The sequence below is a fragment of the Aulonocara sp. 'chitande type north' Nkhata Bay genome, linkage group LG12 (genome assembly GCF_057382095.1).
Source record: "Aulonocara sp. 'chitande type north' Nkhata Bay isolate Kocher_YH1m ecotype deep benthic linkage group LG12, A_spYH_male_GT1.1, whole genome shotgun sequence".
Lineage (NCBI taxonomy): Eukaryota > Metazoa > Chordata > Actinopteri > Cichliformes > Cichlidae > Aulonocara > Aulonocara sp. 'chitande type north' Nkhata Bay.
In genome coordinates, this window is record NC_141355.1 from 14,024,347 (window position 1) to 14,052,292 (window position 27,946).

At 39.6% G+C, this 27,946-nt stretch overlaps 1 protein-coding gene across 1 annotated transcript in view; it reads right to left on the reverse strand.

Annotated features, from left to right (window-relative positions):
* Positions 1-27,946, reverse strand: part of LOC147317053 (transmembrane protein 132C) — a 167,539-nt gene that overhangs the window by 114,197 nt on the left and 25,396 nt on the right. The window contains exon 2 of the mRNA XM_086313656.1: positions 21,140-22,025. Coding sequence (XP_086169782.1) covers positions 21,140-22,025 — 886 coding nt within the window. The remainder of the gene's footprint in view (positions 1-21,139; positions 22,026-27,946) is intronic.

Genomic DNA, 27,946 nt, shown 5'->3' on the forward strand with positions numbered 1-27,946 from the left:
ACAGAAGACTTGATAAATGTCAGTCACTAAATTACAAGCATTAGTCTGGATTTATATTCAGACTGCATATAGAAATTGCTTCATTTTGAGGTTTTCGGATTCTCCTTTGATTGCCTAGTCAAGGTATCAAAGGTGAGACCAATGATCAACCTGAAGTGTTAGGCTAATTAACCTAATTAACCTGACACTTGTGTGTTGTCATAGCACCCTTTGATGTGAAAATATGTAGATTTTCTGATTGGATGAAGAAGCAGTTAGACCTGCTCCTCCAAATTAATCAGGCTTGATTAAATTCCCAAAAGACTCACAAGGAGGAGGAGCAAAGTTTCTGTTTTTAAGGAGAGGAAAAAACTGTATTTTAAGAAGCAGGTAAAGATATACAAAATCATCTGGATTGCCTATAGTAATTCTGCCATAGCTTTAGAATCTTTTATGGACAGCTAGATCCATCCATCCATCCATTCGCTTCCGCTTATCCTTTTCAGGGTCGCGGGGGGCGCTGGAGCCTATCCCAGCTGTCATAGGGCGAGAGGCGGGGTACACCCTGGACAGGTCGCCAGTCTGTCGCAGAGCTAACACATAGGGACAGACAACCATTCACACTCACATTCACTCGCACATTCACACCTAGTGGCAATTTGGATTATCCAATTAACCTATCCCCACTAACTAAAATATATTATATAATAAAAATCAGCACATGCCATGGTAGGGTTGCACAGTTGTATTACAGCAAGAAGGTCACTGGCATGAATCTACCATCTAGCCAAAGCATTTCTGTGTGAGCTTGTTCTTTTTGTGTACTCTGATGTACGTTAACTGATTATTCTAAATTGCCCGTAGGTGTGAATGTGAGTGTGACCTATCGAGGGTATATCCTGCCCATGGCCCGACAGCAGCTAGGCTAGGCTTCAGCCTCCCTACGACCCAGAATCGGATAAGTGGAAGAAAATGGATGCATGTATGGATGGATATTCCCTGATTTGTGCTCGGTGGCAGATACCATTCTCTTAAATTACCAAACAACAGAATGCTTTAGTTTCCCATCCACTGCACAATGGGACTGCAATTCATGATCAAATCCTTTCCTTTTGATCTAGATTTTTAATCACTTGTTCCCTGTTTTATTTGAAAAGCCAAGCTAAGCATTAACTTTGAAGGGATACTATTTCTGACGTTAAATCTAAGGACTGTGGCATGACCATGGTAAAAGATTCGTGGTAGAGAGGTGATCAAATAATTTATAATCTCTTTTCTTTGCCCTCACGGTGACATCTGTTTTAAAAGAACTCTAATCTGAGCTGATATAAAAGGACTTTAAAAAGCCATTTCACTGGCTTTTGTGCATGTGTGTGTGTGTGTGTGGGCACGTGTGTGTCACTGTCTCCCAAAGAGAAAGGACAGCCAGTGATATGTGAAAAGGTTCCCATAAAGCTTCCTCGCTGGAAGGACAACCCTGTTGTATAAATGGCACTATATCCTTTTTACTGATATAAACACAAAGAGCTCTAATTTACTTACATAGGCTTCAATACTAATAGTCACTAAGCCATTCGCCTCGTTCTCTCCCATTCATTTTAGCCTCTTTCATCCATTTAGGTGTTGCGGGATAATACAAACAGCTCACTGATATTTTGAAAAATCTAATTAGCCCTGAAGATGTACTCTGAATGCTGTTTGAGTGCACTGATTGTCAACTTAGTCTTGTTAGAGTACTTGTAGTTTGAGCACAGCCTGTGGTATCATCCTTCCCCAAACAGACAGGCTTCTCTTTTCCTCCATCTGGGGATGAAAATGGCTGCTAAACACCGACTGCTCCTAAAGACATGTAGTAGTCACATCTGTGTCCCTGTCCTCGTCCAGCTGGTGCTGTCCCTCATTCCGCCTGCTCTTTTTGTCCCCCTCCCACCAGTGTGGCACAGCTATCTCCCAGTATCAGCTGGAAATGTGATGGATGACAGGTGGAGGGGGAGCGAACAGGGCTCCACAGAGCCCGTCAGGCTCGCTCCCTCTATCCATTAGTCTTCCATTTAGCCCAGAGCTGGGCCAGCCACCCTGATCACACACACACTTGAATTTTCTGGTCAATGATAAATCCTTAACCTTCCTGCTGCAGGATGAGCCCAGCCTTCTTTCACAGGAGAGAAAGAGGCCACCGCGGTTCATCACTCAGTCTTTAGCCACTCAGACCAACCACTTTGCTCTGCTTTTCTTTCCCCACTGTCAGATAATGCCTAATGCTACAGGAGGACCTGTCATATTCTCAGTGTCTCTCCATGGAAAATACACACCATACAGGACAGGTCTGCTCTCTATAGGAAAGGCGCACATTGTAGAGTACGGTGTAAAGGTCCGAGGTGCAGAATTTAGAATTTTTGAGGGAGAAGACTGGGATCAGCGATTTGGTGTTTTCTCTTCTTATGGCCCCTGATTTGCACCTCTTGCCACAATTCGACCTTTAATTCTCTACTTCTGTCTTGGATGAACCACTGGTGCATTGATTAGGCTTGGCAGTTAAAGGAGGGAGTGAGAGGCAGAAAAGATCACACAGGACCTGCTGAGGATTGATCAGTCGTACCAATCAGCCCCTTCTGCTGCCCTAACAAGGCCCATACCTCTGACATCTGTCCTGGGAAAACTCATGTTGAACACAGAAACACTGACATCAAAAGCACCAAATGAACAAGTAAAGGTTGTGACCTTTGGAAATGCCAGACAGTTGAATAACATAACCAAATCTAGAAGTGCATGTAAAATGCCAGAGTTCAGCATCTGAGTGGTCAAATCCCGAGGTGTTGGGGTAGAGGCGAGCTGTAAACACCGAGGCAGACGTAGATCCAGCGCACTAAGATGCAAGAAGAGGAGCATTTAATTTATACTCGGGAAGCATGTTTGCATTATCAAGATATACTGTTCAGCAAAGGCGAGGCACAACGTCTCCATCAAATCACTCATTTAAACAAGAAGCCCAAGCACTACACTGCAAGTTCAAGCCAAATATTACATTATCCCTGTGTGACTTCCTGGCATATCTAATCTTTAAGTCATTTCACATTCTACCTCCATATTCCTTTTACAAGAACAGGGTCTCTTCAGGTTAATGTAAGGAAGGCAGCTTGCATTTTGATAATGTAGATTTCTGCTCCATTTCCATCAGGGGAGTGAACGAATGAGGAAATGGCTGATTAAAATAGTACACTTGATACACACATACACACACACACACTTACAACTCCTTTGTAAGTGGATAAGACTTTATAATAACCGCCTCTATATAAACTCAGATTAGAAGTTAGTCAAGTAAGCAGGATGTGAAGCAACAGTTTTGTGGCAATGCAATTTATCACGGTGGTTGGCACTAGTGGTTTGCCTCAATGCAAGAAGGTTCTGAGTTCGACTCCATCAACTGGCCGGGCTTTCTGTGAGGAGTTTGCATGTGTTCCCTGTGTTTGCGTGGGTGCTCTCCAGACACTCTGGCTCTCTCCCACAGTCCAAAAACATGCTATTGGTGGGATTAGGTTAACTGCTGATTCTAAATTGCCCATAGGTGTGAATGTGAGTGTGAATTGTTGTCTGTCTCTCTGTGGTAGCCCCGTGATAGACTGGCAACGTGTCCAGGGTGTATCCCACCTCTCACTGGTATTGTAGCTGGCGTATGGTAAACGAACTGATTCTTATTACCTTATCATTACCTTATTACCTATTCTTTCTTTCACACTTTCTTCTATGCTTTTTTAAAAAGCATAGAAGAAAGTAGTTACTCAGAGAGTAACTTGGGGTTAGTATCTTTCTCAGGGATATTTGGGATGTATTTACACTGGCTCCAGGAATCGAACCATCAACCTTCAGATCAGTAGATGGCCTGCTCTACCTCTTGAGCTCCACCCCCCGTTACTGGATGACATGCAATCTGCCTCCTACAAATCACCGTTAGATAAACTATTAAATAGTTATTTTATTTTGCCAATGTTTACTAAATAATTTATATTAATGCTAATGTTTCTGAACTATATCGCACTTCACATCTTATATAACATATTTGGTAATTACTTGTCAGAGATTACTGATCATTCTATATTTATGCTGATTTAAAAGGGATGCTGCATGTAAATTTAGTCACAGAGACTAAATTTCATCTGGAATCCCTGGCAGGTTGATGATATATTAAATTAATCAACAAAGCCAAACATACAGGAGGCATGTGAGCATAATTCCAGGAGATATGTGAGATAAAACACATACCCATACACCCATAAAACTTATTGTTCACATCCTTCTTATAGATGCACTGCATCAATTTATTAACCATTTGCAAAGTCTTAAAAATATCAGTTTTAAGTTTATAATAACAACTAAGTAATTTTATAGAGTGGTTTACAAACAGCTAACTTCTATAGCAAATTGATTGTTAAAAATAAAATGTTGTTAACTATGCACCTACCATTTATTAAGAATTGTTATGGTAAATGTTACCAAGCTTTATAGTAAATTAAGCATATTAAGCACATAATGCAAGATCGCAAACCCAGCTCTGCCTGACAAATCAACAACAGCAAAACAAGAATGCCTTGTTGTAAGGCCTTTTTTAAGGACCTGAGCTGTTCTAATGAAATATAGACTCGATGACAAATTTCACTGTGGAGAATTCACAGATAACTAAAGATTGGGCGAAGCTCCCTGAAGCTACAGACTGCCAGCAATCAAGCTGTGAGCACAAACAGATTGTCATTTTAATCACTGAGGCAGCTTGTATGAACACTCGTCTTCCTTGATGACATTTTTTTTCCTCAAGTCACCGCTGCTCTCCAGCAACACCGCTGTTGATTTGAGGAGGTAAAGACGTATTGCAGATTTCCTTTATCATGCAGCCGATGTGGCCCTCTGAGCAGGAGCTTTGTCACGTTTTAAATAAGTCAGCACGGAGCTTCCCATGATGGGGACCAATTCCTTCACTAATAATGGGGCAGAGGAAACAATTTTAAGTCATTCTACAGTACAGTCATGGCTCTACGGAGGGATACTACACTGAAACATCTCAACAAGATTTAGAAAGATTGTTATGACATTTTATTCAGATGTTCGTGCCCCCCTCCTGACATTTGATACTCCAGATTCTTTCAAGTCAGGCTCAACAAGAGGCTGAATGTTTTATCTGGTCTATTCGCCCTTTTGAAGTGAAAATGAGCAGAATTTTGAGACACAGTCCTAATTTTAGCAACAGATTTGTGACAAATATATATTTAGGAGAAATAGTTGAAATATACAACATGAATGAAGAGATGAGCACAAATCCCAGGATGCTCACATATCCGCCGGGTGGGGGGGTGGGGTGGGTTGCTAACTGATGCAACGAATGTGGGTGGCATTGGGCTTACAGTTAATTTTACCTGAATATCTTATTTATTCACTTTCATTATGGAGCTGCTTTTTGAACAAATGGGTTAGTCTGTGGTCACAAAAAAAGAATAGCTCTGAATCCCATTTTACTTCCTGGTTGGAGATGACTTGGTAGCTATGGAAACATGGAAAAACTAGACAATAAGTCAGGATTTGCAAGTGTTTCTGATTCATTTTTAATTAAAACATGTGAACTGCATTTTAACACAAAGGGTTTCTGGCATCCTAATTAAGACAGGACTACAGTGCATGAGTCTGAGTGGTGGTTTGAGTGCATGGTGTCAGAACAACTGCATGGTGCTGTATAGCACACACATACGTGTAGAAACTGATCTTATAATTTGAATGTCAGGACAGATTAGTATTAGGCATTCAGAACATGCTTGGTACTCCCACTGCAAAGCAGCTATAAGCAAGAAAGGAAGAGGGGAAAATCTGTCTACTGTATGGAAGCATAATGGCACTGTGTCTGACACAACTGATTTGATGCGGATCTGAGGAGGAGGGCCCATGCCCTGTGACAGGGGGCTGTGATCACAGGGGGCTGTGATCACAGGGGGCTGCGCTTCTATCTGTACAGAGCAGAGCTGCTGCTACATTTGACTTTCCTGATCTCTGGATCAACCAGATACACACTAATTGCGACACATTGTGGGGGCGAACTGTGTAAATAATACATATGAAGTGCTTTCCGGCAGCACGATTTTGCACAGTAGTCATTGGAATTGGGACAGACATTATGTGCAAACCGTTTATTTATTTTTTTTGACCTATAGAAATCCAATATGAAGATCATAAAAAAGGGTAATGGAGGCACATCCACCCTAAAAACTGCAACGCTTCTGCCCGGGCTAGATAAAACCAGGTAAGTCATGCAAAGTTTTACAATAAAGTGCAGCAGACAGCAAAAACGGTGCAGGTTTTACTGTCACAAGTATAGAAAAATCAACACAAAATAAATGTAAAGTGTCCCTGTTTGCCTTTTGGCTGGACTTCAAGTGCTTTTTGGAATTAAATTAACACATCAAAAAAAACAGCAGACAGTGATTATTTCAGTCCCAGAAGAGCTAGTGTCCTTGGGCTTTTCATACATTGCACAGCATGATGCCTCCCGAAAGGCCAAATCACTAACAATTTATACAACAGGCCATCCATGGCAAAGAAATCTAAGCTGTGCAATTGGGCACATTTGTCTCTTTAGCTGACTGATTCTAAGAGTTAGCTTTAAAATTACTTGCATTGTTTGGGACATTTGGTTCTGTGTTTTTCTTAGGACAGTTTTGCACATTAGTGTGTACAAAATGCTCAGTTTGTGGCTTGAGGAGTAACACCATTGCAATACATAAATCTGTCGTAAAGTGTCATCAGTTCAATGCTTAAACCACTGAACCTGAACTCAAGGTCATCTGTGAAGATAATGATTAAATAAAAGCCCAAAGCAAGACTCGATGCAGGCCATGGATATAGTGATATACAGGAAGATGCTTGAAACACAATGTGTTGTTTTTATGAGGATTACATGAACAGGATACTCTCCTAATTAATGAGCTCAAGTGTTTTGTTATCTCTGAGCAGAGATGAGCTAGCACTTTCCACCCGTGCTGAGCTAAGCTAAGATATCTGGCATCAGATTTGGTGTAAAGACATGAAAGTCTCATTGATCTTCTCATCTCACTTACTTTAAAAAATCCTTTAAGAAAATACTGTCATGGGGGCTATTTCGAATTAAGGCTTCTAAATAATTTATTAAAGCATCCACACACAATAATATGGCCTTAAGTCTTTTAAATTTCTGACTACTAATAGTGATTAAATTACTCCTTATACAAAGTGGAAGGATAGTCCTATAATTTTTACTAGTGTCTCTTCTTATCTGGAAGTTTGAAGTACAGAGGAGTGAAACAGTCCTTGAGAATCACCATGTTTTTAACTGCTGACTACTTTTTATTTACATCCCACAACCTCCAGAATGCAACTATGTGAGATAATTAGCCATTGTCAATGAACAAGTGGCTACAAGTGTCAGGGAGGATATAATATGACCAGTTACAGTGCCAATTATAGAGTTTTAAGGGCACATTAAAGTCCGTGAAAGTGAATAAGGAAACCATTCAATTTAGTCTTATTGTGTTCCCTCCAAGAAACAGCATTAAATCATATCTCTGTACTTCCCGACCGCTAATAGGCTGAGCATCATTCGCAATTTAATGGACAATACAGTCAAACTGAGCCAAAGAGATAAGGTTTGGGTGTTATATGCTATATTTCTGGGGTCATCATCAGGGTAATGAATGCACGATCTTTTAGTCGAATCTTATTACAATAAGTGTGCTATATAACGGATGTGGTCAGAGGTGAGTGTGCCTCTCGATGCCATTTAAATCCTTCTTAATAATACCAATATAATTTAGTTTACAAGATTAAAGTTAGAATTGAATATAGATAACTGTTACTGTGCGCTTGGAAGAATCTACGAGTTACTGACCCTAAATTAAACATGAAACTACAGGCTAAAGTGGGGCCCTAGCTTAGAGACTGTAATTAATTATAAGAAAACTGCTTTGATCATGTTTGCGCTTAGAAGGGAATAAAATTGTGAGGGGCAAAGGAAAGTCTAAGTAAAAGACAGTGGATTGAATAAAACCTACCAGTTAATTAGGACTGAATAACAGATAGAAGGAATAATTGTAATTTAATTCAGTCATTCTACAAAGACATAATTACCGCTGCATGTATAATGTAGGGAGCGGGAAATGTATTGTGATCTCTGAGGCTCTGTTCTTGTCAATATATTCATCAGTAGTGAGAGCTTGGCCTCTATTAGCCTTCCAGCAGGATATTTTATTGTGAGCTTTAATGTATTTCGTATTCATCGACATCCAAATAACATGCTAGTCTTACAAGTAACATTTGGACAAGGCGGTTACAAATGTAACCAGTGATTTGAACAGAAAGAGACACAAGCATAAATTTATTCGCTAACAGAGTCTAACATAAAGTCTAGGGTGTGATATTTATGTCTTAATTGTCAGGAGGCTATTTCCTGAATCCTTTGGTTCTTTCTTCTGTTTATTCGCTACATTTGCCCTGCTTTTACTGGGACAAATGTAACTAAACAAGACAAATTTGCTTATTTTATAGCCGCCAATGACTGTCTATAGTACAGGCAGTAGCATATCGAGGCACATGTTGTGATAGGATCTTGAATGCACACCGGAGAGACATCTCAAAGCCCATTATATGATTCTTGCATGGGCTCCACAAACACCCGAGGCAACTAGCAAAGCCCTGCAATTACGCAATCTCAGAGTATTTGTCTGGCCACACGCAGCTACACAGGATTGATGCTCCCTGTGGAAAAAACAGGTTGTTGGATTATGTGACTCCCAACCCAATAACTGCTACCTCCTTGCAAAATATACCAACAATCAGATGATGATAAATCGAGAGAAACTCCTTTCTTCCATCCGGACCTGTGCTGGCCATGGATGTGTCCACAGAGGACACTATAAGGTTGAAAGTGGAGCTGTGCGCACACCGGCAGAGAAGATGCTGTAGAGATTTCTATATCTTGGAGCTTTATAAATACTGTGTCTTTAAAAAAGCTGCTGTTTCTTTACTATACATTTATGTTTCCTTCTAAACAAGTTTTACTGGGCAATAAACACATGCAGTGTAAAAAAAACCAAAACTATATGATGTAATCCCATCACACATCCAGTGGTATATGGTCAATATATGAAAGCCATTCGTGGGTTTACAACCCTGTATTTTCAGTAAGGGAGCCGTCACAAGGATCCCAGACAGATAATAGGAGCCCCCCCATGGAGCAGTGTGGGAACAATGGGGTGTATATGCTGGAGTTTAATATCCCTCTGCTCTGCTGCTGCCTCTCGGTGTGCCCAGCTTTTGGCAGCTGTGTTTGTTAACAGAACCTCACCAAGCCAAGGCCAGACTCTCTACAAGCTAATAAAAATCTAGAAAACTTAATGAGCCAAATTTTAAATCAGCAAACTCAGCACAAGATGGGGCGATGTTTGACACCTTGTAGCACCCGCTGCGACGCATACTGAACACACGAGGAGACTCTTTACTACATGAAAATAAATCAGCTCTTTTAAATTCACAAGAGCTGTACACCGGGGTAGTTTATTCTTTCTTTGTTAACATTCTTTCTTTATTTTATTTCTACTTTTTTCGCGTATCATCGCCTCCAAAGAGGACTCTGCTGCTGATGCTATTACCCGACTGGAAACGCGAACGTTACCTGTAGTCGGCTGCCAAATAACACCAAAACACTCACAGGCTAAATATAAACAAACTACAAAGAAATTACTCATAACAACGCAGAGACGTCTGACAAGATTTATTTAATGCATGTTTGAAGTCCTTTTCTCAGATGCGTTTCGTCTTAATCATCTATATCTGTTCCCCAGAGTAATTCTTTCTTCCACTTTCAAATGGATAAGCTGTTTTAGGAAAATGGCTTATGGCTTCAATGCCTGCCAACAAATGACAAGGCATTTTCTTATTCTTTCATCACATGCTCTCCCCTGCAGAAGCACCCCAGCAGCTGCTGATTCAGTGCCTGTTTATAGCTGGGGATGATGGCTTTCAAATGAGATTGGACTATAATGAATCTGATATGAGCATGTGACCAGTATCTTGGTCTGCACGTTGGGGTCTTACGCAAAAAGAGGGAGGCCTCCCGCTGCTTTTTTATTTCTCAACCCCAGTGAAGGCTCATTTATTTCTGTTTTATTGAGACTTTTCTCTTCAGCCATTAGTGTTCTGCAGCTACAAGCCTGGAGCTGATGCAGCATGATTTAAGAGGACCTGACTTGCGATTCTATCTGTCTTTACTCCAGAGTGTATTGTTTGTAGTATGAAGATTTAAGAGAATCAGTGACTCTGTTAATGTGCAAATTAATATACAGAGACATTTAGAAGCAAATATCCTGACACTTTTGTCCCATGCGAACTGCTTGATAAAGTGAAGACGAGCTTACAGTAAATTAATTTCCATGGTCCCGGCCCCTCAAGTATGAGCAACTGCTTCTTTTTTCACTTTTTATATCCTTGTAAATTAATATGAGACAGTTTTTCTTAGATACAAACCTTGGAATTTCAGAAATTGTGATGTTTTTGAAATACAAAATCAAAATTAGAAACAATGCTTTGCGTCTTAGTTCTGACAGTTGTGGCCCCAGGGAGGTTAAAGCTACAGCAATGCTTGTATTATAAAGAACAACTTTATTCCTCAAAGACACTCATTTTAGCCCGCGACCTCCATTGGGGTCATTGCAAATCACATTACAGACAACACTGTGAGCATCACATCTCAACAGTGTCACTATTCCTGGAAGATAAGTAAGAGGGCATAAAGTTTTCAATAACATCTAAAGTCCTTGTGTTTCCCCCAGTGAGCATCAGTAATAAAGGCAGACTCCAGTACATGACCTCATTCTTTGATTTCTTGTTTCCTGTTATTTACAGTTTTATAACAGTTTGATTGTCTTTCAAGCTTTAATATGATCCTAAAACAGATCAAATTTTTGTACTTGTGGGCTTCATATCAAATTCACACTGAGCCTAATTTAAGCCTGTGTTTGAATTCTATTTTCATTTTTCTTTTGTACTTGCTCTCAGATCATTAAAGAATGAATGATTTCAATTCAATGTTATTTATATAAGTAACAACAACAGTCGCCTCAAGGTGCTTTATATTGTAATATAATAATACGGAGAAAACCCCAACAATCAGATAAGCCCCTATGAACAAGCACTTGGCAACAGTGGGAAGGAAAAACTCCCTTTTCACAGGAAGAAACCTCCAGCAGAACCACACTCAGCAAGTCATCAGCCACGACTGGTAGGGTGTGAGTGGAGGGAGATGGGTCAAAAGACACACTGTGGAACAAAGCCAGAGATTAATAACTAATTATTAAATGCAGAGTAAACACAGAGAGTGAAAAGAGGAGAGCGAAGAAAAAGCACTCATTGCAGAATAATCCATCACATTCTCCTATATCTTAATGGCACAGTGGACATTTTTCCAGCTTTCAAATGTTTCAAATAGTCTAACCTTTATTAATACCATAGCTGTTCTCCAGTCATATTGACCAAATAATAATAATATGCATAATACCGTAATAATATGTGTAATATGTGACTGTCTTTTGTCATATTGTCTTTGTTCTTATCACTTCTTCAAAGCTTCCTAGCATTATGTTTGTGTATCTCATGGGCTGTTTTGGGGCCTTATTTCTGACTGAATTGTGTGCGACTTACTGGACTTGGTCAATGCCACTTTGGAGTACTGGATGTTTGTCTTTTATTTCCAGAAAGATTGCATTTACTCTTAAAATTTTGTAGTAGAAAATGTAATACAAGGAAATTGTGCCTTTTGGAAAATTAAATCCTACCTTCCACTCTTTCAAAGATAGTATTTTGGATAATAGCCTACCTCAGATCAGGTTTTTAACTCTTTTCGGCATAATGATTTTGTACACTCAATCCCACCACAGCTGATATTTTAGGCCACTGGTTCTTGCATACATTAGTCGCCGTTGTCCATCAGTACACATAATGAAGCGTGATGGTAGGTAATTTGTTCACTGATGCACTGCCTTTTAAAGAAGATGCAAATTGATTCCATCGCAGCCACTCGTGGAGCTTTCGGTATTAACGGTGCGAGCATAGCAGGGTGCTCGCACGCAAACACGTCTCTGCAGGCACGAGCACTCGCCTACTAGCACAAACACGCACGGAGGCACTCCTGTTCACACACAGACGCACAAATGGATGCCCAGTGTTATTGCAAAATCGCTGACAGCTTTATTGAAATCTGTTCGAAAACAAATGTTTGGTAGGATGTTCTCCACAGGAGGCACACTATTAAACAAACTGCATGCAGAAGATCAGCGGTGTTTATCTGCCTGGCACACAGCTGAGACATTCAGCCGTGTGTACTCAGTGTACACACCTGCACATCTGTGCAACACGCACAGGCGCACACGAAGCAGTCACAACACCCTTTTGTAATCCAGCTGCCACACAGAGAAAGCGCAGGTAACAAATGTAACAAATGCAACAATATTTGTGGTTGCACAGATGACAATTCGTGTCTCTGCTACTGGTTTTGCACAAGTCTCTGCCAATTTAACAGCACCGATACCCAAAGAAGGTTTTTGGGTATCAGCTTTTAGGGAAACCTCTTCCTCAAGTTGAAGCATTTCATATTAACTTTGACAGATATAAGTTCTTGATTGGACAAAACTGTAATAATGATGCAATTCTCTTAGAACAAACTAGTAACATTTGCTTATCTTTGATTATTTAAAGTCTACACTCAGCGTCAGTTGTATGCTTGGTGTCTAATAAATTTGCTATCACACCAATTCCTGTCTGATTTCTTCTATGGTGTCTCCATGAAAAATATAGTTCATCCATCAAGCTAAGATTTTATGTGAGGCACGCCCTTCTGAACTCTTTTCCTCCTTTAAATATTAATTTCAAACCACATTGTACCACTGCTGTTTTATTTTTAGATATTCATGCAATAGGTGTTTTTCTCTTTGTATTAAATGGGAACTTCTTCCCATGTTACACATCTTACACGTGTTCTGAAGTACTAGTGCCTGTTTGAAAAAAAGTTGTGCAAAGCCCGGAGAAAGGTGCACTAAAAATTTTATAATTGCCTCAAGTGAGTGCCTCGATTCGCTTGACTCAATGTCAGCGGAGGTTGAAGACTGCAAGTTTGAGAAGGAGAAGAATAATAGCAGCTGTTACTTTCGGAAGAAGTGAGGCTACGTCTTGCATTGGTCAACATGCAGTCACGCTCAGTTGTTGCTTACTTTGCAGTAAACGCTGCACGAAAAGAGCAGACAAGCCCCAGTCTCCACTCCAGTGTTAATAATACATCCCCAATCCATCACCAGTTGTGTCTGTGTGTGATCCTTTGTTCCTGAATTACAGCAGTATGTTACATGGAAAGAAATGAGAATGAGTGTTTGTGTACCGAAGAAGCTTTGCTCTCAGGAAAAGTGTCACTTAAATCGACAAAATCTTTTTTTGTAAAATAATGGCAGAGTCCAGCAGGGAGGACGATGTACATGTAATAGCCCTCACCATACAGTGACTCATGCTGCACGGCAGCATTGCACCAAGACAGAAAATAGAGCAATTTCCTTTTGTGCTCTGGGTTCTCACTTTATATCGCTGGAGATTGCAGCAGGAAAATATCCTTTAAAATAATTTCCTTCATTGCATTTGATTTGCATATGAAGCATATAATACTAGGAGATAATGATGAATTATCAATGACACCTAACAAACTAAGTAGCTTGCACAGTGATGCCAGAAAACATATTATGATAATGACTTCATCTTATACATTACTGGCATGTTAAATTTAATGAGTTTAAAGTGCCTTTTCAATGTCTTTTCTTTCATTTGGCTCTCCTTTGCAAAAGGCTGCTAGTGTGCACAAATGTCTTTAAGACACTGCAAAGAGCGACTGCTGTTCATGATAAAACAGCCTCGCGAGAAAGGAATATGATTTGAAACAGTTTCTCTCCCAAACCTAACAAAGTGGGGGCACGCTAAAGCAGGCGTACAGCTATGCAATCCATAGCAATCAAATAGTTAATCCTGCTTAATCCATCTTTGTTCACAACAACCTATTCTTTGATTGTATCAATTAACATCCACAATACATCTTAAACCCCGTTGAGGAGTTAAAATCTCTACCTTTATATCATCTGGTAATGAAGTAGCTGCATGTAGAGTCAACTTTTAAGCTTGGTGTAAATAATGGCTTATGGTGTAATGAAAAAGCAATCTAGCATTTACTCAAATGGGTTTGTGGAATAATAGCTTTCTGCTGGATGACGACTTACAACGTCTGATGAGATACAGCAGCATGACTGCCACTTAGAGTTTCACCCAGAAAACTGTTCAGCAGCAGTCAGACCCGTCTCCCTGTAATTGTGTTTATAGTGCTTCTACTTTTTTTTGTCAGATTTCTTTCCGCAGTCTCCAATTACTGCCTATTACTTTCAATTACATTTTTTTTTACCTCAATCTTTGTTTGAACACAATAAAGTTAATGCTGTGTCAGCTGCATGTCTTATGGCATTTATCTATGGTAAATGGCCTGTATTTATATAGCGCTTTACTAGTCCCTAAGGACCCCAAAGCGCTTTACATATCCAGTCATCCACCCATTCACGCACACATTCATACACTGGTGATGGCAAGCTACATTGTAGCCACAGCCACCCTGGGGCGCACTGACAGAGGCGAGGCTGCCGGACACTGGCGCCACCGGGCCCTCTGACCACCACCAGTAGGCAACGGGTGAAGTGTCTTGCCCAAGGACACAACGACCGAGACTGTCCAAGCCGGGGCTCGAACCGGCAACCTTCCGATTACAAGGCGACCTCCCAACTCTTGAGCCACGACCGCCCCGGCACCTCTAAAATATTGACATTCAAAATGTTTTTTGAAGCATGTTAACAATTAAGTAGGTAGTCTTTGTTTCAGCCGCTGTTGCTTCTTCTTCTTCTTTATCATTCTCCCGCAAATTGGGACAAATCTCACCAGGGAGTATTTCAATATTTTGAAACCGAGCTGGGAGAACTGATGTGGTTTGAGATTTTAAAATTTCATTTAAATTTGTGTACACTATATAAACTTTTAAGAAGAGATTGTAGCCACTGTGATGCCACCCTTTGGTTTTGGACCCAACATTTTAATGCGTTAGCACCAGCATTTTTACCGCTGTCATGTTAGCTGTTCCGTGCCACAGTTTACAACATTTGGATGAGCACACTTAGCTTGCAAATTGCATCCATAAACCATATTGGTGCTCAGCAGAGACGAACATATCTGCTAACACACATTAGAGCTAAATAACTGCTTGATAACATACATACACAGCCCACAGTTAAATATGTTTGTTGGATGACTCAAATAAAAATGCATCAACATTACAAATATGTCAGAAATATTATGTTCATTACCTTCATTTATTGGGGGTCCTGTCCTGTGGTGGTCGTGGGGTTACACTCAGAGAGAGTTTTGAGTTTTCAGAGTTACATTTCTGCTTGCTTACCTTTGTGTGTTAGTTCCTTTTATTTTACAGTTTAATAGTTCCTTCATTTTGTTTTTCCCCATCTGTGTTTTCTTTATGTTTTTGTCCCTTTTTAAGTTGACTTTTCTGTCTGAGTTTGCTAGTTATCATTTCTTGATTCCTGTTAAACTAACTGCTGGTTAGTTGTCTTCTGTGTCTTGTATCTGCTTTTCTTTCCTCCCCTGTGATTGAGATGATGCCACGGTGTCTTGTTTCCCCCGGCTGTGTGTAAACCCAATTAGCCCTCAGTGTGTGAGTTCATATAGTCCTGTTGTTCCTCTGTTCAGTACCTCAGCGTATGTTAATCTTTCATCCTGTTGCTTCACCTCATGTTTGTTTTTTTAATAGATGGATTTTACAGGCTGATTTATGTTTTGGACATCTAATAAAGGGCTGTTTTTTTTGCTATTGTAGTTTGGGGTTTTGTTGTTCTTTAAGCGTGCCTGCACACATTTGAGTTCCCAATCTCTGCATTACATGACAGTTGGGGTCTAGCAGACATCTAGAGGAACTGTTAATTAAAGTGGCCATGCCCCTACCTCTAGTATCCAGGTGGATGAGCTATAAATTAAAAATTCATCCCTCGTAAATATCATGAACTATTCATAGCGATGGAAACAATAGACTGTAAAAATGATTGTAAGGCACTAAATTTGTGCATTGTAACATGGGAGTCTATGGGCGTTGACATGCATTGGGAACCTGCTTCAAGTGGCCACAACAGGAACTGCAGTTTTGTGCTTGCTCTGCTTTAACTTCCTTTTTTCAAGTCTCTTGTACATTAATCAAAATTTTAAAAGGAGCACTTGTATGGTACTAACTGAACCTTAAGTGGTTAAATATTTTCACAAAAATGTCAGCTGTCCAAGGATGGGTAGTTTCCAATTTTTCCATTTCTTTTTTTTCAAGGATGATGCATGTTTTTATTAATTCAACAGTTCATCAAATTAAAAGGAGAATTTGGTAAAGACTCTTCTATTCCAGAGTAAATTGCACTGCCCCTGGAATATTATTTAAACATGGTGGCCTCCAAACTAGATACCTCCACCTTGTGCATGTAAGATGGTGATAATGGATTTTAAAATGTTAGCCATAATGGTCTTTTTCTAGAATAATTCAGGCAATTTTCTCTTTCATTTGACATTTAAACCTTTTTATTTTTTTTCCAGTGGATGATGGCTTATCAAAGGGAGAGGAGACAGGAAATAGAAATGTGTTCATGCCAGGATGACTGATGATAGTAACTACAAGTAGCGACGATATGCTCCACATCGAAATCTGTCTGCGTTTGAGGAAAGTAAGCTACAATAAAAATAAGCAAAACTTTCCAGTTCCTGAGTGACAGAGCCTATTAACACAGAGGAGGTCAAATCAAATCAGAACCCGTCAAATTAAAAGTAGCATGTCAACAGAGAAATGCCCCAGCAAGCCATACCCTGCTGTGAATTCACAATGCAACAAATTGGCCGGATGATTGGCTATTAAGAATATTCCAAATTAGCTTTCTTTGCATAATATCTATCACAGTGTGAACCTTTCAGCATAATGGAGCAAAGTAAGGTGAAAACTGAATTGGAGAAGAGGAAAGAATGACTGAAGGCTCAATGACCATTTCAACTTTCATTTAAATCTGACCTTTTTCATCATGTCCATTGAGAAGAAGAGGATTTTTGTGCAAATAGTGCGTATAAATTTATGAGCATGCAGAACTAACCCCCGGATTTTGGTTTTAAAGAGCGGGGATCTAATAAACATTTTAAACTAACTTAGAGCCGAGGGTCTGTTTGACTAATTTCACACGATCATAAGCTCATTCTGCATTCGTGGATACAGCCAACAATGGCTGACATAGAAGTGCGTAGTACACAAATGATAATGATGTTGTGAATATAGAGATCAAAGTCTTCTCGCTCTGGCGATTAAGTGTCCTAACAAATGCATGTATGAGGACAGCCTTATCACCTAGGACCACACAGAGGCCTTTTCATATCTGTCGCTCTCAGATGGCCAACCTGCGCCTGGCATGCGTAACGCTGCCAAATAAAAAAAACAAAACACCACAGGCACTGCCTCTGCGGGCAGCCTGGCCTGTTCATTTGACTGATCAAAGAACTCATTCAGACTTTCGCAGTTCGGAAAAAGAAAGTTTAATGCTTATCACTTCAGGACAAGTAGTAGGCGATTAAATGAAGCACGAGAAGGGCAAGTCTGGAAATTTTCTTTGGCTTGTTAAAACTAAACAATGCAAGCTGCCGTTAACTTGTTTACCTCAGCTCCAATTCTGGCCCTAAAACATCTTCTGTGCATATTTGTTGTAAACTCGGGAAATTGTTGTTTTTATTAGTGCACAATAAGAGTGCTACAGCTTGATATAAGTATCGGTACGCTTCATCTTAATATTGCGTTCCACCTAGTTTGTTTTCCTTTTTACATAGTTTGATGAATTGGTTTGACCCCTTGTTAGAGCATCTCTGGAGGTTTATAAATGTTCTAAACCAGTGTGATTAAGATCGCCTTCCGTCATTACACTAATGGACATGCATTTTAATTAATGGCATCCTCATTTGCATCACATGTTAATTATCTAAATCATTTTGTCTCATCTGTTCATTGTAATTAGTACCTATCAGCAGCTTCACTGAGTCACTGCATTTCTGAGAGATAACCCGGCTCTTCCTGCACTTACTGAAGATATATGTGGTTAGCTAGAAAATAAGTTATGAGGTTGTGGTAAGATGAAATAAAAACAACTATAATATATCTATTATAACATAGAAGTTCATTTTACACAGCATATAATTCATACCTTGTATGGGCTATGAAGTGTACCGTCTAAAGGTTCGTTAACACACAACTGTTTTTGCTCGCTTTCTTTTCAGTTCGGTTTATGTGCTGTTGTCATATAAATATCTTGAAACGATAGCTCAGAGAGGGGCTCATTGTCTCGTTTTGATCTCAAAGCTTCCCGCAGCTAAAATTTCAGTCTGCTCTGGAAGGGCACTGTATATAACAAGTCTGGTATTGTGTTGCAGCAACATGTCAGTTTACTCACACAGACTCACAACAAATGTGGAAAACATTTTAGGAAATAAACTTTTTTTTGCTTTCTTGAAGAAATTTCGATGACACCACGATGAATTGGGATGTCACCAGAACTGGTATTTACCTTCCTGAAAACACAATGGCACTTGTATTTTTTAATACTGTAGGCAGTGAAGGTTACAGCTCTTCTGAACAGGCGGAGGCAGCATACACCTACAAGTTTTCTAGTCTTATGGCCACAAATGCAACTCTCGCAGTAGCTCTGTCCTTGACGTGGGTAAGAAAGGTAGAGTCAGGCATGGAGGGATGATGTGGGTGACCAAGGGATGATAATTGATAAAATGAGGTGATATTTAAGCGATTATGTCGTGATTTTCAGACCAAGGGATTAAATTCAGCAAAGCACCTAAAAGACCAGCATCCAGATCTGTTCTTCGTGAAGCAATATCGTCATAAATTATCCACCTCATTCTGTCCTAAAGTACATGGTACCTAAAAATATACTTTTTTTGTGAAAGCTGGCACTGCCAAAAAATCAGCCATGTTTCATGGGCAAAAAAGTTTGTAATGACTAACATTGCAAAAATACTAGCACAAATGAACCTTATGCCTCATATTAACAGTAATGTGCAATCAACAACCCTTCTAACATTTTAGTCTGTGAGCTCTCGACAAAATTAAATGTAAACATTTTTAATAAACAGCATGTCGGTGAGTTAAAACAACTTTTTAACAAAGGAACTGAGAATTCTGTAAATCTACTTCTGTTAATATTATATTATTTCTGAGGTTTACAGATGATATTTTACTGTTTAATCCTTCAAAAGAAAAAGAAAAGGCAACAAAAATTATGGACAAGACAATATACTGATCCTGACAATATTCATCAGACAAACACACATTAATGCTGAAGATAATGTCCCAAATACTAAACTGATCCTTAGAGGAAGTGGAGGAACCTTAGAGGAACCTTTTCAACTTTTTATTACTTTTGTATAGTTTTAAACTGATTTGCCTAAAATGAGACAAAACACAAACGAGGCTCATGTTTGACTGAAATCATTCTTAAAAAGTTTTTTATGGATATGGTGATAACAATGTTGAAAGTGATGCGTTCCAACAAAATGTCTTATTGTAATCACTTTACATCTTTAGCTGATTTCAATTCTTGTATTATTTTTACTAGGTCATTACTTTTATTTTTAATGCACGAAAGCACAAGAGCATGACGATAAAGTCCTGAATCCAAGACAGAAACAACTATATACTGCTAACTTGCGTTAGACAACATGCTAACACAAAGCTAGCCAACAACCCAGAGTGATGCTAAAGCTGACCCCAACCCAGCACCCAGATCCTGATCTTCAGCAGCTAACAAAAGCTATGATGAGCAGTCTGACTTGCAGCACTGCAGTGCAATCATTGTGCGATGACCTTAAAGTCTCTTTGGTCCTGATTTCATCTTTACTGTACGTTGTTTTTTGTGTTCATGCATAAACATAAAAAAGACTGTATGTATGCCCTCATTAGGATAGGATTATGTGTCGGCATTTGGGACTGTAGCCTCAGGTTTATACTGTTACAATTATGTGACTGCATTTCAGGTCATTTTACAGAGCAATGCAAAATACAACGAGTAGTGTAGTGAGCTGCTCTGGGATTGAATTAATCAATGTAATGGTTTCTTTTAAGGAAAAATAATGAACAATGTGTAATGATGACATTAATTGTGAGTAACAATGTAAGCATGAATTCTTCTAGTCACTGTAAAAGAACAACAACAACAAAAAACTGTAACTGTAAAGCCTGGTATAGCTTGTTTCTTGGCCTGAACCACAAACTCCTTTGGTTCTATTGGTGAAAGGTTTCACCCACAAAAGGGTTAAATCACATTACATTTCTCACATGGCCACAAAAAACGATCAATGAATTAATTTGACCACAAATGTCAAGGAGCTGTTAGCTACATGGCACCTTTTCTTGTATAAATACCGTCATGAAAGAGGACGACTCTCCTCAAACTCTTTCCAGTCATTTATTCTGTATCCCAGTGCAGCCAATCACAAAATGAAGTCGTCGTCGTTAGACTGTGTGCTACATTAATGTTGCCAGCTGACTTCGCAATCAATAATGATTTGATCAGTTGAGTACAGAAGCAGAGCAATTACTGCTTACCTCGGTTAACAGGTGGCGTTGATAAGCTGAAATCAATCATTATTTTATTTTTGACTTAAGAAAATTACAGAAAATGGAGAACAGCTATATTGAAGTGAAACCCAACACGGGTGACTGTGGAGGGCGAGAAGAACAGATGGAACGAGCAGGGAGCGAGGAGAAAGGAAAACCGATTCTGCTATGTTCCAGCTGTTCCAGTGTTTCAGTGAGGTGACACCAGGCCTTATTAATGTTTTTTAAGAATAATGTCCAGATTTTTAAGATGGAATATACTGAAAGGATAACACGGGAGTCAAGAGACACTGGCTGCAGAACCTCACTATGTGAGACTGACAGAAAAACTCTTCAGTAAGACATTTTATTGAACAACAGAAAGAAATATGTTCTTACCTGAGAGTAAACATCTCCACAGGAGAGTAGGCTGACACAGTGATAAAAGCAGAGCCAGTTTCCCTCTGCCTCATGGGTGTGGCTGGCACCAAGACCATAAAGTTATTATCCAGCCTGTGTTCAGCAAGAGGTGGCTCAGTGGGGTTCTGGTAGAGCCTCACACCGCCAATCCTCCTCAAAGGCGTTGAAGTATAGGAACCAAACAGCCCTTCCTGACTTGTGCGGATGAAATTGTCCTTTCTGGATTCATCTGAGTGGCACCCTGCGTCTGTGGACTGCAGCACGTAGTAGAGCTCCACTGGGGTGCCCTCGGACACTTCGTGATTCCTCTGGCGTCCTGGCACGACGCTAGGTGGGCTGAACCAGCTGGCCAGTGGCTCCAGCTCAGCCACACACAGTCCCAGCTCCCCCCTCAGCTGGCAAGTACCACGTACCTCCTGGGTTTCATGGAAAGCAAACATGTGCACACAGGGCAGCTTGTCGATGGCACTGTAGTCATCCCAGTCCCTGCCTGCAACATAGAACAACACCTGGACTTTGGGCTTGGTCAAGTGAATTCGGGAATTCATGATAAAGGTCTGCACCTTCCAGTTAAAGGTAAAAAGAGAAGAGGCAGGAAAGGTCCCCGGGCTCTGCAGGAGCTCTAAGGGGACAGGCTGCTCCACAGAGAGGGGCCCATAGCTGGCGTTCACAGAGGGCAAACTTCTGGCCTGGTAGATGAAGAAGGGCTCGGTCCGCGACACCAGGGTAGAGTTCCTCATGAAGTCCTGGTTGGCCTCCTTCAGGAAAAATCCCAAGTCAGCATTGAGGAGCTGATAGTTGACAGGCAGGTACGTGGGGATAGAGGAATATCTCTGCAACCCCTCTAAGACTCGACAGTCGGTTACTAAAAGACAGAAGAGAAAAGCCAGTCAGTGTAGTCTTATAATAGAAGTGCTTTTATAACCTATTTCACCAAGATGATGTAGAAAGACACAAATAAAGCCAAAACAGAAACTAGAAGGAGCATTTTGAACGTGCAAGAAAAGTGTTGTAACTACACATATCTCTGATAGATCACATACACTAAGTCAAGTAAGGATTCAAGGTCTTCTGAACGAATGAAAGCTTGATCGACTCATTAGTCCAGTATTGTTATTTGACTTCTGACAACATGAATCAGCTGAATAAGTGAATTTCAGTAAATTAAAAAAAGATGTGTTTCTTTCTACTAAATAAGTCAGAGCTGTTAATTGTTCGACTGACACAAAGAGCATGTATCACAGGCAGCAGACACTGAATGAATGCATTTATTGTAAAAGGACATCAGTTACCTCCTTACATGTTTCTTTTCCTTTTTTTTTTAGTACGGTTAATACGTATAAAATCCTCACTGTAAGCCAAGACTCTAAATATTTTCTTCAGACTATAAAGGAAGGATGTCTCAGGAAAGTTTTAATAGAAAAAATGGACACTAGGAGTACTGTTCATTTAATGAGGTGTAAGAAATCTTCACATTTATTTCAACAAAGTCATTATTTTGACTCTAAAGACTAGTAGGTGGTTCATATTCATGTGTTTTAAAGGGTCTGAATCCTGTGATCTTTTATATGAATAAAAACAGATTTAGATTAATACAAAAAGATGACGTCATTGAATTTACAGTGCCGTATTTTTTGTATGACAGAGCGTGAGCTTTTGTGCCATTTAAAGTCTCTTAGTCTTCTCCATAGTGTGTATTGTTGGCATTTGGCAGTGGAATGACTTTAGATTGCTGTAAGAATGAAATGCTTGTGTGCTGTAATTGTATTTTAAAAAGCCTGAAAAAGGACAAGGAGATTTAGACATCTGAGAAGATTATCGAGACAGAGATTTTCTCTGCAACATGTTAGAACTAGTGCTGAAACAATGAAGCAATTAACCAGTAATGAGAAATAATAATGAGGCAGAATTTTTGCAGTTAATTAATAAGTATACCCTTCTGGCCCCCAAGCTCTAAATGTATGCACTACATTTATATATTTATATTCCTGAATTTTGCTGCAATTATACCACTAGAAACCCCACATTATCTGTGCGCTTTAATTAGAAATGTGCAGCATCGAATTATCCATTTATCAGTATAACATAGCCTATGAGGTTCAATATAAAATCAGTTAAAATGTAATTATAATTACAATTAAAACCAGCTTTCTAAATCACAAGAAGTCCATAGAGACTGACAATACTGTTCTTATAACCCGAGGAACTTCACAGAACACATAAAGAAGGTTTTAATGACAACAAGCGTGTGCTTTGACCTTCTTCTCCAGAGCAATCGGCTACATGATTACACTTCCTTAGTACACTTTCATCCTCATGCTGGCTGCTGGAGGATTTCTTTCCTCTGATCACCCTTGTAAATCAAACGTCCCAGCAGGTTACAAATCAGACAAGGATTTGGACTTCACGGTGCTCCTGCCGGCCTTAATGTTGCTCTCCTACCGTTGGATGGAGAGAAGCAGTCAGTGTCCAAACCTCAAACCATGCAGAAATGGTCCCACTTAAAGAATCACTTTGTAAAGACTCGGTCTTTACAGCAGGAAACACAGATTTCTGAGCTGCAGAACAACACTGGGCAATTTGTGTTTTTCCTGACCAAGCAGGAGCTTTGTGTCAACTGCTGGCATGAAGCGTTGTTGTATACGTGCCATCACACTGCTGGCAGAAGAAAAGCTTTATAGCCCAGTCAGTGACCGATTCATTCTCTGGTTCCTGGGAAGCAACATTACTCTCACTCTCCTGACTGAGCCCTCATGTGTCAGAGAAGGTGAGAGCAAAGAGCTCTCTGCATTGAGCACCTCTCCTCGCACCATGTTGAAATGTGACTTAATGCTTTCACTGCTGGTACAAAGACATGTAGGCGACTCATCTGTGTGCTTTTATATACGAATGAAGAAAAAACAATCTGGAAAAAACTATTTCCAGCCAAGAAATTTAAATTTCATTTAAAATTTTCCAAAACATGCTGTACAAACTGTATTAAATACACAATCAATCCTCAAATGTGGAAAGATTTGATGTTTTTATTTTAGTATTTTACATTTTTTTATTATTTAAAATATTTTATTTTTATTTTATTTATTTTAAATGTTCCCTTCATTTTTTAAAATGATCATTTTATAATCATGTCTTGCATTATTTCTTCTAAGAGGTTTAGGAGCTAGGTAGTCCCCCTAACCCCCTTTTAATTTTTGAATGCTGAAATAAGAACAGCGTTCTCTGGAAAAGTCATCATCTTAATAGCAGCATATGTTATTCTGCAACAGCCACTCAGTCATAGTCAAAAGAAGGTATACCTGTTAGATTCAAGGTTTACGTGGTGTGGCGGGGTGTGGTCTGCAATCATGCCCCGCCGGCTTTAAAATCTGTACTGGGTCCTGTCCTGTTGGGCTGTGAGCTGCAGACGACTGAGTTGTGTATACAGCAACTGTGTGATAAGTGTAAATAAAATATGCTGAAAAGCATTGTAATGCCATCGGGTCTGCCGTGGTTCTGTTAAACATGGGTTTCCATGACATAATAAAAATATTACATACAAGCCCAGATGAACAACAATATTACCTTAAATCTAAGTCAAAATGCAGAGGCAGTGAAAACCTAAGCACAGCCATGACAGTGTTTGTTTTTCATGCACTTTAGTTTTTAATTAAATTATACATTTTTACTTCTATCAGTGAAGAGCAATGATAAGGATTTCATATGCTTCCAAACCTTTTACTGCCATATAAATAAAAAAAATTACCCTTGGCCATGACTGTACACCCCATGATTCAATTAATCGTAGAACTACATTTAGAAACTTCACTTGAAGCGTTGGCCTCAGTCAGTCTCTCATATGATTATACAGACGTCTCCGTCCGCTCTTCTTTACAACCTTACTTCAGCTCAGTGACGTTTGCAGGCATTTATACACAGCTCTCTTAAAGTCCTCCAACAGCATTTCAGCTGTGTTGACGTCTAACTTTAATTATTTTATTTTTCAGTCATCTTGGTCTAGATTTGCTGCTGTGCTTGGGATCGTTGTTCTGTCTCATGTCCGATTAGGGTGATGGCTCTGATCAAGACTGTTGGTTAAAACTAATTTATCAAGTAATAACCTTGTTCTTCTGGAGCTTCAGCCTCTTTAGACTTTGACTCTTCTCTAAGCACCTTGGAGGTAGGTGAAGAAGCCAGAAATCTTTATTGTGTTTCTACAATAGCATTCAAATCTCCTCAAATGTTAGTTGTCAAACATATGGCCTCACATTTGGCTCTACAATACTTTGGTATACACAGGATTACATTTTCAAGACTCCATTTTCATCTTGTCTGTCCAAAGGACATTGTCTAATGGTTAGATCAGATGCAGCTTTGTTAGCCTAAACCATGCTGCTGGGCTCTCTTCTGTGGGGTGATCGTGGCTCAAGAGTTGGGCGTTCGCCTTGTTGAGGTTGCTGGTTCGAGCCCCGGCTTGGACGTTGTGTCCTTGGGCAAGACACTTCACCTGTTGCCTACTGGAGGTGGTCAGAGGGCCCGGTGGCGCCAGTGTCTGGCAGCCTCGCCTCTGTCAGTGCGCCCCAGGGTGGCTGTGGCTACAATGTAGCTTACCATCACCAGTGTGTGAATGGGTGGATGACTGGATATGTAAAGTGTTTTGGGGTCCTTAGGGACTAGTAAAGCGCTATATAAATACAGGGCATTTACCATTCTGTAACCCTTACAAACAAGCTATAATTGGTCAGTGTTTTTCTAATCGCACTCTGATAAATGTAACATTTACATGTAGAGCCTCTTGGTTTTTTTGACAGTTTCTCTGAGTATTGCACAGTCTGACCTTGGGGTGAATTTGCTGGGATGTCCCCTCCTGGGACAGATTGGCAGCTGTCTTGAATTCTTTCCACTTGTGAATAATCTTTATCACTGTAGGATGATGGATTTTAAATTGTTTGGAAATGGCCTTAAAACACTTCCCAGATTGATTGGCAGCAACAATTGCTGCTGACGTCGCTCCGTCTTGGCATTGTTTTAACACACACCTGAACGCTTCAGAGCAGCAAAATGTCAAAACTTCAACTTTGATAGAGATAATCATGCTTGTTAATTAAGTGCCTTTATCAGAATCTGGATGCTATTTCCCCTCTTAAATCATATGGAAGCAGTAAGTGTGTGTTGTTCTTCTGAGATTGTCTTTACCTATTTCAAAAAAGCACCAGCTTGTTCTTTTTGTTTGTTTAGTTTTTTTTTTATATCCTCATACATAAAAAAGAAATTTGAAAAAGGGTCGACTTTCTTTAAAGCATGACAATAAAATGTCCCAGTTTCAAATATTGATCTATTTTCTCTGTTCTTTTTTTTGTGTTAAATACAGGGTTTCATTTGAACAATATTGAATTTGGTTTTATTTACATTTAATATAGCACTGCAGGTCTTTTGGGGAAAAGGGTACTAAAGGTTAAGTGATTCAGTTAATCTTCAGTAAGGCTGCTCTTGGTAATGCCAGACAAGATGGATCATTATTACAAGCAAATTACAAGTAGAAGAGCCTCTGAATAAAATGATATAACGCGTTAAAAAAACAAAGCTTTAAACAACTGAGCAAGCTTACCAAGACTTCTGTATGATTAAAAACAAAGACTTCTGCATTAACTAAATTAGTTAGTCTGGTGGAGAGGATGAAATAGGACATAAAATTATGGAAATGAAATAAAATCTAGGACCTTTGTATATCTGCATCAAACACTCGAGATCAGTCGCGTGCCACATGTAGGGTAACATCTTTGTTAAACCACGACTGTTTGCAGTGCTTATGCTATGTCACCCTGTGTAAACATAAGCATGCAAACCTTGTTTAGGACCGGTGCCTGAAAACTGACAATGAATTCATAAACTGGAAAATAATTCTACCTCAAGCCAAATAAAGTCTGTAAATCTCTAACCCAAATCCAAAATAATGAGAATCAGCAAGCCTGTGTCATGGATCGGAATTAATAAATCATACAAAGCTATTTTAAGATGAATCACTCGCTCCTTTGTTCCAGGGAGGAGAAATTGAACAGTACAACCCTACTCAAACTCTAGTAGTGCTTTGTTTTTTTGTGCAGCAGGGATTTGACTCAGATATCTGGACCCTGAGAGAACATTGCTTAAGGCACTGCCTTTTAAACAAAGTAATTCTTTTGGAGTCTGTGTGGGCCCTCTCCAAGCTGCAGCTCCTTCTGTCACCAACTTTCCACCCACTATTTCCCCACTTTGCAACAGAGGCTAGACTTGATACAGCAATATATAGTGTAGCAGGTACTGCAGTTCCAGTGGAGTAAATGTTCCACATTCAAAATTCAGAGGAAATCTTTTAGCAAACTTTTTATCAGCTAAATCTCTGAGAACCCAACAAAAGCAGGAACTTCAAAAAACCTTTAATTTAAAAAAAAAAATCATTCATAATTATTAGCACAGCATGCCAACTTTTTCTGGAAAGACAACTGCATAACTGAGCTGGTTGTATCTAACAGCCTGCCGCCTTTCAAAGGTTAATGGCTCAGTCCACTTTTGCAGTCACACAGATGAAAACAGTCCATAAGTGTCAAACTACACTGATGTTGATTGTGAGGATGTCGGGCTAACTTCGTCAATTCAATCAATTCGTTTAAAAGAGTCGCTTCTAACGGACCAGCGTAACCATTTAGCTTGCTAGTAAATGCTAACCATGAATTGGAGGTTCATCATCAACATTTCAGACAAGCCGAGCTCATAAAGTGCAACCATTATTTTCAACGCTACGCAATACAAGAATTGCACAATATTACAATT